The sequence below is a fragment of the Marmota flaviventris genome, chromosome 19 (assembly GCF_047511675.1).
Source record: "Marmota flaviventris isolate mMarFla1 chromosome 19, mMarFla1.hap1, whole genome shotgun sequence".
In the NCBI taxonomy this organism is placed as follows: domain Eukaryota; kingdom Metazoa; phylum Chordata; class Mammalia; order Rodentia; family Sciuridae; genus Marmota; species Marmota flaviventris.
In genome coordinates, this window is record NC_092516.1 from 14,739,661 (window position 1) to 14,752,122 (window position 12,462).

The 12,462-nt window shown below is 36.6% G+C and overlaps 1 protein-coding gene across 1 annotated transcript in view; it reads left to right on the forward strand.

The window, feature by feature from the left end:
• LOC114096940 (phospholipid-transporting ATPase ABCA3-like) overlaps positions 1 to 12,462 on the forward strand; it is a 136,170-nt gene that overhangs the window by 25,613 nt on the left and 98,095 nt on the right. Inside the window, exons 4-5 of the mRNA XM_027940651.2 lie at positions 1,863 to 2,019; positions 5,316 to 5,575. Of these exons, the coding sequence (XP_027796452.2) occupies positions 1,863 to 2,019; positions 5,316 to 5,575 (417 nt within the window). The remainder of the gene's footprint in view (positions 1 to 1,862; positions 2,020 to 5,315; positions 5,576 to 12,462) is intronic.

Here is a 12,462-nt window from a genome sequence, read left to right on the forward strand (position 1 = left end):
AAGCTTTTTCTTTCTTCCTTTCTCTTTAAAATCTGATTGGGTTATTTCAAAAGACCTGTCTTCCAGTCCAAAAATTCTTCTGCCTAATCTGTCTGGTCTCTTGTTAAAACTCTCAATGGTAACTTTTTACTCCCCGGATTGTTCAGGTACATGGTTTTTGTTTGATTCTGTTTTTGATATCTCTCTGTTAAATTTTGCATTCCAATAATGAGTTATTTTCCTGATTTCTTTGAATTGTCTGTTCTTATTCTTTTGTATTAGTTTCTTGATATCATTATTTTGAATATTTTTGGCATTTCATATATTTTATTTTCTTTGCAGTCTGTTTTTGGATAATTTTTGTGTCCCTTTGGAGGTGTCATATTGCCTTTTTCATATTTTTGTGTATCAAAATTGATATTTGCACATGTGGTAGGATAGTTGCTTATACTAATTTTAAAGATTTACTTTCATAGTGGAAGTCTTTCTCCTGGAAATAGAATGTAGGATGTTGGTTTCATAGAGCAAATGTTCTCAGGTGGGCCCAGTAGTGTCATTGCCATTCACTTTCTTCAGCTAATCAATGCTAGCAATGCTTGTGAGTGCCTCAACTGCATAGGCTACAGAGGTGTCACATCACTAGCTGTGACTCACTAGGGGCGGGTTATCGTAGTATTTTCCCCAGAAGTTCCTGAAACTGGTCTCAGGTCCTAGGTTGGCTCTAGGATTCTCCCATGGCACAAACTTCAGGTGTCTGTGGTGTCAAGAGGGGCTTTCAGCTTACCTTTTCCCTGTTATGAGAAATACCTCCTGGTTCTAAGTTGATCCCTCTGGGGAGGTGAGAGGGAAGATGCAAGGTCCTTTGTTCCATTGTTCACAAGGCAATTGCCGGTCTTCGTGCTCCACAGTGTTCTTCATCAGACCCCTCTGCACTTCTGTCTCTCCCTCAGTTGAATACTAGTTGTTTATTCTATGTTTTAGTCATTTTTTGTGTGTGTGAGCAGAAGTATTTCTACTCAGAAGTCTTGCTCTTGTCATTCATTGTCTTTAATGCATTTTTTTTTTACTCAGTTCTGTGTACCATCGATGATTCCAGATTATTCTTATGTTTTGGGATTTTCAACAAAGTGTTCTTGTTTGTTTGGAATAGTGAAGCCTGGGACTTCCCTTTCTAACATCTTTCTTTTTTTTTCTCCTAGAAGATTTATTATTTTGCTTTTCATATTTAGATCTACAATATACATAAATTTTTTTGTGTGTATAATTTGAAAGAAGATCAAGTTTCTGGTTGCTTCTGTGTCAATACAAGTTTATCCCAGCACCATTTATTGCAAAGGTTATTCATTCTCAGGGCCACCTGCCTTGGGTTCCTTGGGCTGCTGGGACAAAGCACTACAAACTGGATGGCCTAAAAAACAGAAACGAATTTCCTCATGGTTCTGGATGCTGGAGGTGTGAAATCTGCTCTGGGCTGGGCTGGGCTTTCTGTGAAGGCTCTCGGGGACAATCCTCTCTAACATCTTTCTGATATCACCCTAAGTAGACTTTTTGATGTTCATTCGCTAGGCAGACCAATTGCGGGTCTAGAACAGTATTCACAAGGATGACCAAGCCCCACTGTTGACTTTGAAACTCAGATGCCAATGTCATGAAGGTGAAAGAGGACAGATAAAAGTTTAGATAATTTCAATTTTTGGCTGTTTTTTTGATTTACTGTTTGTCCCATGTCACAGTGATAGTGTTGTTTCTCTTCATTTAGAATCCTAAATTGTTCATTCTGTCCTCAAAACACAATTTAAAAATTTGTGTTTTACTTTCCTTCATAAGTTTACTTTTCAATGTTCATTGTTTTAAAATGTTTGTTTTTTTATGGTTCACTTTAGGTAAAATATCATCTGCGTTTTAGTAAGTACTATTCAACTTCAGAAGATGCAATACCTGAGAGTGATAAAAGGACGAAATGGGACACAGCTCTTCTTTTTCCAAGTACCCCTCCTGAATTTCATAGAAACCCCATGGAAGATGATGGGGGAGAGCCTGGTAAGCAGATCCTTAAGCATATTTATATTGTTATTTTATTGCATGAAGGCAGGTACTACACATTTTAGATGTGAAAAAGTTGTTTATTCATTGTGGCCGTAATTTTTTCATTTTAATTTATATTGTAAAACAAACATATGAAATCTTATACTTATGAAAAATGTCTATATTGCTTTAAATTGTTTCCTGAAGTTTTTATATCTGTACATTTAAATAGTTTTAGTTGGTAAATTTCTGGTCTGCATACTTATGTTGATGATTTTTTGATTAATCACACAAAGGTAATTTTAATTTTTCTAAATTACCTTGAAGAAAAAAAAAGAACACCAGTAAGAACTAATGCTCCTAATTTTCTTTAGGAAATTATTCAACAGAAGACAAGAACTATGTTCAATTTACCATTACCATTAAAATTTGAAAATAGTGAAAATCATCTGTGATAAGCACATGGTTACAGTTTGACAGACTTTGATGTAGTTATTAGAAGAATTACTTCCAGCTCTGATTAATATAGAGCTATAAATACAGTTATGGCTTTGGAAAATAAATATGAAAATATATAAAGATTTGGGTAGTTGTGAACTCAGGAAGGTGGGATTATGTGGTACTTTGTCATTTTATCAAAAACATTAAGAATATTTTTCTAATCAAGAGTCTAAAAAGGAATCTAGTATCTTATAATTAATATGCTGCATCCCAAAGATATTCTGTGGGAACAATGGTAGGAAATGTCATGGTCTTAGAAGAGAGAGAGAAAGTTGATCTTATAAAAATATTTATATGCAACATTATTTTTGAAGAGAGATTTTACTTAAAATGTTGTCTACAAAATAAGAAAGAAGATAGACAAATTACAAATATTGAATGACTTTGTATATCAAATTAATATTTAAGTTTGGCGTGATGAGACACTCTTTTGTAAGTACTACTGTAATGTGATCAGGAGTCAGTTGACCTGTTCCCCCTTAAATTCTGTTATTTGGGATCATTAAGATCTTAATCTTATTTTCTTCAGATAACCCAAAGTGTTCTGGAAGGTGATCTCTTATGTCTGTCTGCACCAAAATTCTGTAATGCTAGTTATTAGGACTTTTACCAGTGTCTTAATCTGTTTTGTATGGCTCTAACAAAATACCTGAGCTTGGTTATGTTTTATTTTCTCAGTATTCTGGTTGTTGGAGTGTTTAAATATCATGGCACCAACATCTGAAGCATTGAAACATCAGAGAAATGGAAAGGAAACAGCCATATGCAGAAAGGGCATGTACATGATCAAAGAAGCAACAGAGCAGGGAGGTGCCAGGCTTACTCTGCAGCAGCTCACTCTGCAGGAACTAATCCACTTGTGCTCATTCCATGAGACCAGTATTAATCCCTACTGATGGCAGTTATGGCCCAATCACCTCTCACTAAGCCTCCACCTCTGAATATTTGCACCACTTCTGTGTCACCACACTGGGGCCAAGCTTCCAGGACATAAACCTTGGGAGACAAACTACATCCAAACCATAGCTGTCTCTTAGATCAATTGAGAAAGGTAGTAGGTGAGAAGATTAAAACAGATTATTTTGGTGAATTTTAAGGGTGAGGACACATTTTGTGTGTTTGATAAGAATATTTAAAATGATGTCTACCCTCTTAAATTTAATTATTCCTTTGCTGCACAGAAGGTTTGGAGTTTGATGTAGTCCTGTTGGTCAAGTTTTTAGTTTCTCTTGCTGTTACAGTTATAAAATCATTACCAAATCCTGTATCATAAAGCTTTTCCCATATGTTTTCTTCTAAGAGATTTTTCATTTTGTGTCTTATATTTAGGTTTTTCATTCCTTTTCATCTGGTTTTTGTATATCATAAGTAGGAAGCCAGTTACATTTTTCTGGATATCTAGTTTTTCCCAGTACCACTTATTAATAAGAGACTGTCTTTTCCCTGTTGTTTGGTTTGGAGACCCTGATGAACATCACTTCACCACGGATGAAGCCTGATCATTCATCTGTCGTTATGCCAGTGGCGTACCCTTTTGGTTATAGCTTTGTAATATGTTTTGAAATGGAGAAATGTGAGAACTCTAGATTTATTCTTTCTTCTTGTTTGTTTTTGTTATTCAGGATTCTTTGGGATTCCATTTAGATTTTAGGATGTTATTTTCTCTTGGAGAGGTGCATACTGAGGATTGAATTAGGGGCACTCAAATCACTGAGTTTTGTATTTTATTTAGAGACAGGGTCTCACTGAGTTGCTTAGTGCTTCATTTTTGCTGAGGCTGGCTTTGAACTTGCAATCCTCCTGCCTCAGCCTCCTGAGCTGCTGGGATTACAGGTGTGTGCCACTGAGCCAGGCTTAGAATGTTATTTTCTATTTCTAGGAAACATACAACTGTGATTTTGATAGTGATTACATTGAATCTATAGGTTTCCTTGGGTAAGTATGGACCCTTAAATAATATTAAGAATTTCATGAATATGGGATTCAAATGACTTGTCTTTTAAATTTTATTTTGGTAACATTTTATAGTTTCCAGTGTACAAGTTATTCATCATCTTGGTTAAATTTATTCCTAAGTACTTTATTCTTTTTGATGCTATTGTAAATTGAATTGTATCATTTTTTTCTGAGTTTCCTTTCTATTTCATATGTTCAGTGTATAGAAGTGTCTTAGTCAATTCCAGACTGCTGTAACTAAATACCACAGACTATACAACTCAAAATAATAAAAATTTATTTCTCACAAGTCTGGTTGGTTAGGAAATCCAAGACCAAGGTGTACCCTCTGATTAGACCTCAGGAAAGGGCTTTCTCTGTGCTTCCACAATGACAACTCACTGCATCTTCTGGAGGAGATGAAAGCTATGTCTCCATGTGGTGTGAAGGGAAAAGGGCAAAAAGATTATGGTATTCTCTTCATGAGAGTGGAATATTCATGACTTAATCATTTCCTATAAAGCCCCACCTTTCAAAACTATCTCACTGAGTATTATTTCAAACATACAAGTTTTTGGAGGGACATATACATTGAAAACTATAGCAAGAGTTCTGCCTAATATTTGCTGTACTTCTCATTTAGTTTGATAAAATCACATAAAACAACTGTTCCATTTTTACGTAATATTTTAGATTGGGGAAGGTAGTAATACAGTTTCATGGTGTTTATTATATGTGGATCCCAAATCACAGTATATGTTCATGAAATTGTTTTGTTTTCTGAGTTAAAAGCTTTGAGTTACCTGACTTGTCTTCTTAGCTTATACAGCTTTTTCTTAGTATCCAAACTTGACAATCTTTGTTTTCTCATTTAGGATACTTCAGAGAAGGGTTCCTTACTGTGCAACATTCCTTAGATAAGGCCATCATGATATATCATGGTGGTGAAGCTGCAAAACAGATATTTGAGAATACTGAAATTTACGTTAAGAGATTTCCATACCCTGAATATTATCATGATGGGTTTATGTGGCAATTCATAATTATATTTCCTTGGACAGCTTTATTTACATTCTCTCAAGTTATACTTATTGTTGTTGGGACCATTATGATGGAAAAGGAAAAGAGATTAAAGGTAACTTCATTTTCTTTGTAAAATTTTGGGCCTTTGTTACAGATGTGTGTTGGGGGGAGGGTTGGATTATTGATGTGTACTTGGCAATGGTAAATGGATATGGTGCAGTAGCAATATGCATATATGGACTTGCTAGAGTGTGCGTGATGTTACTTATCAATTTTTGATGTTTTGCTTTTATGTCGATTCTCCATTTGACTTGTAGTTTTATTGACTGTATGACTATTTGAAAAGAATGCTAGGAACAGAGGTCAAATATTAAATGCTCTGAATCATCTTTGAAATAAAATGAGCAATGAAGAAATAATCATAAGAGTTTTAGAATTAGATAAATTGATACACTTCACTTCCAACATTCTATGATCCTGTGATTCTTTAGTATCTAAACCTTAACAATCTGTGTTTTATCATTTAGGATTTTAAAAGATTATTTTTTTTTACCAGGTTTTATCCTTCAAATCTCCTTTGAGATGACATTCAATATTAAGTCAAATCAAAGCCATATTGTGAAGAATAGTGGCTCTGAAGTCAGAGAGAAAGCCATTTATTTGTCAATCTATTCATCAGTTTATTCAGCATTTATTAATTACCTCTTTTGTTTCAGGAGATCTGACAGATCTTAAGTTTAAATCCTGTTCTCACCAGTTGTTAACTTTGTGAGCATAGTCTCTTTCCTTAGATGTAAATTGAGGATAGTAGTAACTAATTTTTATGGTTATTAGGAGATTTAAATGAGATATTTTTAAGTTTCTAGGTCTGTAGAAAGCATTCAACAAATGGTAGTTTAAAAAGAGAAAAAATTCCTACCTACAAAGGTATGAATTCCTACTTGTAAAAACCTTTCTTAAGATATCAGTAATCATATGATTTATATGATATGATTTATTTAGTGATTTTATGATATGATAATTACCTATGCAGGTGGAAAACATTATTCTTTTTGTGTGTGTGATACTGGGGATGGAATATAGGGCTTTCTGCATGACAGGCAAGTGCTATACTGCTGAGCTTCACCCCCAGCCAATGAAAGTCATTCTGGAAGTGCAGAAGGATTGTTGCTTTTTCTGTACAGTGAAGGATAATGGAATTCACCAGGCAGATAGGAACAGGGCATGGTCTTTGAAACAGGGTAATGTGTTCCTATTATTGTTGCCTCCAGAAAGGGGTATGGAGGATGGCTTAGAGCCTGGACAAGCATACTTTTCTTTTCTTGGGGTGGAGGTACTAGGGATTGAACTCAGGGCACTCAACCACTGAGCCACATCCCCAGCCCTATTTTGTATTTTGTTTAGAAACAGGATCTCACTGAGTTGCCTAGTGTCTTGCCGTTGCTGAGGCTGGCTTTGAACTCACGATCCTCCTGCCTCAGCCTCCTGAACTGCTTGGATTATAGGCATGCGTCACCATGCCCTTAATGACTACCAGACTTCTATGGAAAACAAAGATGGTAATATTTTAGGTTTTGTGGGCCACATGCATCTATTCTGTGTTTTTTTTTTTCAGTTAAAAAAAACATTTTTAACTCTCAGTACACACAAAGATGGCCCGTGGCCTAGTTTGATGCATAGGCCATAATTTGATGATGAAGTTTGGCTGTGAATCCTGAAGATGAGGACCCAATTACAAGGTGATCATTACAGACCAGAGGAGAAGCAGAGAGGGCTTGATTGAAGGTGGTTTAGGATATTGGAACCAAGAGGGAAGGTTGCAAGAAATGCTGAGGCGGAGGAAATCAGGGGAAGTGAATGTATACACCATTAACTTCCAACTTTTGGAATTTTGCACATATTTCTTTCAAGGACTTGTCTACATATAAAGTTTTTTTCTAAGGTGGTTTGGGGAATACTTGTCAAATTATATTCATTTGAAGAAATGGCACTGTGTTTACTGAGGAGACAATGATGCTTACATTCAATAAGACAAATGTCAATAGAGATAAAGCCATTGTTCTGGGCAGTGGTTTGTACCTCTTCCCCTGTTTCTTGGTTGCACAAATGAAATTATCCTTAAATCTTCCAGGCTTGAAACCTCAGTTTTATCTATGCAGTATCTTATTTAAGAATCCAACCATTTCCTACCTTTATAATTTTGGGGTAGGTTTATTAAGTTTTCTGTACTTCATCTGTAAAATGGAGATGAAGATATTCCTACCATGAAGACCAGTTGTGATGATTAGTAAGATACTACTTGTTAGCACGGGATATTGGCTGTAGCACCAGTGTTAGTTATTTCTCTATTTTCTGAGTTCCTTCTGTGCAGCATATGTGAGGTGTTGAATTCTGCTTCTTTCTGCTCTCTCATGATTTATCTGCTTCTTTCCTTCTGCTTGTGGTAATGCCATCTTCTGGTTCAAGCTCTTGTTATTTTTTTTTTTACCATCTATCTATTTTAGAAGACTCTCATTTTTTAAAAATTTTTTATTTGTTTTAATTAGTTACACATGACAGTAAAATGACCTTGACATATCATAGATTTGAATCAGATGGGATATAATTTCTCATTTTTCTGAGTATACAGGTTGCAGAATCACATTGGTCATGCAGTCACATATATACACACAGTAATAATGATGTCATTTCATTCTATTGTCCTTTCTATCCCCCCTCCCCTCCCCTCCCCTCCCATCACTTCTCTCTACCCAATCTAAGGTGATGCTATTCTTTTTTTTTCTTACATCTTCATACATGTATTCTGTATAAAGATGAGGGTCTCCTTCCACCTTCCATGCAATTCCCCTTTTTCCTCCCTTTCCTTCCCACCTCTCTTGCCTATCTAGAGGTAATCTTCTTCCCATGCTCTTCCTCCCTACCCCATTTTGAGTCACCCCACTTTTATCAGAGAAGACATTCAGCATTTGTTTTTCTGGAATTGGCTCACTTCACTTAGCATAATCTGCTCTAATGCCATCCATTTCCCTGCAAATGCCATGATCTTGTTATTTTTTACTGCTGAGTAATATTCCATTGTGTATATATGCCACATTTTTTTATCCATTCATCTACTGAAGGGCCTATAGGTTGGCTCCACAGTTTAGCTATTGTGAATTGTGCTGCTGTAAACATTGTTGTGGCTGTGTCCCTGTAGTATGCTGTTTTTAGGTCCTTTGCGTATAGACCAAGAAGAGGAATAGCTGGTCAAATGGTGGCCATTCCAAGCTTTCCAAGGAATATCCATACTGCTTTCCAAATTGGCTGTACCAATTTGCAGTCCCACCAGCAATGTATGAGTGTACCTTTTTCCCCGCATCCTCGCCAGCACTTGTTGTTGTTTGACTTCATAATGGCTGCCATTCTTACTGGAGTAAGATGGTATCTTAGAGTAGTTTTAATTTGTATTTCTCTGATTGCTAGAGATGATAAGCATTTTTTCGTGTATTTGTTGATTGATTGTATATCATCTTCTGAGAAGTGTCTGTTCAGGTCCTTGGCCCATTTGTTGATTGGGTTATTTGTTTTTTTTTGGTGTTTAGCTTTTTGAGTTCTTTGTATACTCTAGAGATTAGAGCTCTATCTGATGTGTGAGGGGTAAAAATTTGTTCCTATGATGTAGGCTCCCTATTCACCTCACATATAGTTTCTCTTGCTGAGAAAAAACTTTTTAGTTTGAATTTATCCCATTTGTTGATTCTTGGTTTGATTCTTTTGCTATAGGTGTCTTATTAAGGAAATTGTGGCCTAACCCCACATGATGAAGATTAGGGCCTACTTTTTCTTCTATTAGACGCAGAGTCTCTGGTTTGATTCCTAGATCCTTGATTCATTTTGAGTTAACTTTTGTGCATGGTGAGAGATAGGGATTCAATTTCATTTTGTTGCATATGGATCTCCAGTTTTCCCAGCATCATTTGTTGAAGATGCTATCCTTTCTCCATTGCATGCTTTTAGCACCTTTGTCTAATATAAGGTAGTTATAATTTTGTGGGTTAGTCTCTGTGCCTCTATTCTGTACCATTGGTCTACCAGCCTGTTTTGGTGCCAGTACCATGCTGTTTTTGTTACTATTGCTCTGTAGTATAGTTTAAGATCTGGTATAGCAATACCACCTGTTTCACTCTTCCTTCTTAGAATTGCTTTAGCTATTCTGGGCCTCTTATCTTTCCAGATGAATTTCATAGTTGCTTTTTCTATTTCTGTGAGGAATGCCATTGGGATTTTGATTGGAATCACATTGAATCTGTAAAGTGCTTTTGGTAATATGGCCATTTAAATAATATAATTCTGCCTATCCATGAGCAAGGTAGATCTTTCCATCTTATAAGGTCTTCTTCTATTTCTCTCTTTAGGGTTCTATGGTTTTCATTGTATAGATCTTTCACCTCTTTTGTTAAGTTGATTCCCAAGTATTTTTTTTTTTTTTGAGGATATTGTGAATGGGGTGGTTTTTCCTCATTTCCCTTTCAGAGAATTTGTCACTGATATTGATTTTATATCCTGCCACTTTGCTGAATTCATTTACTAGTTCTAGAAGTTTCTTGGTAGAGCCTTTTGGGTCTTCTAAGTATAGAATCATATCATCAGCAAATAGCGCTAGTTTAAGTTCTTCTTTTCCTATAGTTATTCATTTAATTTCTTTCATCTGTCTAATTACTCTGGCCAGTGCTTCAAAAACTATGTTGAGTAGAAGTGGTGAGAGAGGGCATCCCTTTCTTGTTCCAGATTTTAGAGGGAATGTCTTCAATTTTTCTCCATTTAGGATGATGCTGGCCTGAGGCTTAGCGTAGATAGCTTTTACAATGTTGAGGTAAGTTCCTGTTATCCCTAGTTTTTCTAGTGTTTTGAACATAAAGGGTTGCTGTATTTTGTCAAATCCTTTTTCTGCGTCTATCGAGGTGATCATGTGGTTCTTATCTTTAAGTCTATTGATGTGATGAATTACATTTTTTGATTTCCGTATGTTGAACCAGCCTTGCATCCAGGGGGGTGAATCCCACTTGATCGTGGTGCCCGATCTTTTTGATATGTTTTTGTATCTGATTTGCCAGAATTTTATTGAGGATTTTTGTATCTATATTCATTAGAGATATTGATCTGAAGTTTTCTTACTTTGAAGTGTCTTTGTCTGGTTTTGAAATCAGGGTGATATTGGCCTCATAGAATGAATTTGGAAGTACTTCCTCTTTTTCTATTTCCTGAAATAGATTGAAGAGTGTTGGTATTAGTTCCTTTTTAAAGGTCTTGTAAAACTCTGCTGTATATCCAACCGGCCCTGGGCTTTTCTTGGTTGGTAATCTTTTAATGGCTTCTTCTATTCCCTCACTTGGTATTGGTCTGTTTAAGTTGTGTATATCTTCGTGACTCAATCTGGGAAGATCATATGACTTAAGGAATTTATTGATGCCTTCACTATCTTCTATTTTATTGGAGTATAAGGTTTCAAAATAATTTCGAAATATCTTTTGTATTTCTATAGTGTCTGTTGTGATATTGCCTTTTTCATCTCGTATGCTAGTAATTTGGGTTCTCTCTCTTCTTCTCTTCATTAGCATGGCTAAGGGTCTGTCAATCTTATTTATTTTTTTGAAGAACCAACTTTTAGTTTTGTCTATTTTTCAATCGTTTCTTTTATTTCAATTTCATTGATTTCAGCTCTGATTTTAGTTATTTCTTGCCTTCTACTGCATTTGCTGCTGATTTGTTCTTCTTTTTCTAGGGCTTTAAGATGTAGTGTGAGATCATTTATTTGTTGGCTTTTTCATGTTGCTCACATTTGTTTGCAGCTCCGTGTGACTGTTGTGTTATTATTTTCTCCTATAGATTTGTATTGCTCTTGTATAGTTCCGAGATCTCTCCTTTGTGATGGGAGACAATGTCTAGAGATGTTAGATTCAATTGTAATTTAAAACAAATTCATTAGGTTCATAAAAGGCATACAAATTCTGGTGGCATATAGAGAACTAATGGTTAGGCATAGGACTTTATGTTTAGGGGTAAAGATGTGAGGTTTTGGGGGTTAATATGTCTTATCTACTTTGGTGGAGAAATCTAATGAAGGTGGTTATTAACAGGAGAATAGACAGCGGATATTTTGGGATAGCTAAGTACATGGGAGGACAATAAGAAGCATAGAAACATTAACCTATTTGCATTTAGTAAATTTCATGTAGTAGAAATAGTAACACTTGGGAGGTTGGGAGAGGAAGAGAAAGAGGAAGAAAAGTAAAAAGAAAAGAAGAAAAAAGGGGGAAGAGATAGAGAAAAAGGAATGACAAAAGAGAGAGGAAAAGAGAGAGAAGAAAAAGATAAAAAGGAAAAAGAAAAAGAAAAAAAAATGCACTCTTAGAATTCTGTTTTCTTCTCTTCCAGTAGGCGGCCTTGTGCATTCCAGGTTGAGTCTCTGCCCTCAGGGTGAGCCGGCTCGCCCTCCCCTGCCTGGTGCCTCTCCAATGCCGGTCTCTTTGAGTTGATCCCCTCACTTCTCCTGCCCTCCAGGCCCCAATTACTGGGACTCTTATCCACAGCCCTGGGTTCACTCTGGGCTTGCAGGGCCCTGGCTGCCCTGCGCTTCTGGTCAACTGAGCGCTACCTCTGTGTTGGGTAGTCACCAAGTCATCACAGCTGTGGAAAGGGGGAGTTGGAAACCGGCAACTTCTTCTGACTTATTCCCTCTGATAGCCACGCGCACCGATAGCTGGCGAGAAAGGTTTTGGGTTATTACAGCTGGGGGACGGGGAGTTGGAGATCAGGCACCTTCTCAGTTTCACTTGGCTCTGATATTCACGCCCACCGAGAGCTGGCAAGAAAGGTTTTGAGTTATCACAACTGGGTAGAGGCGGGCTGGGACACACCTGTTCAGACACCAATCTCGCTTCCTGCTACGTCGCCCAAGGCTGATGAGGTAGATTTTCCAAGATGGTGACCACCTGTTTCCCAGCCGGGGTGTCCTGTGAG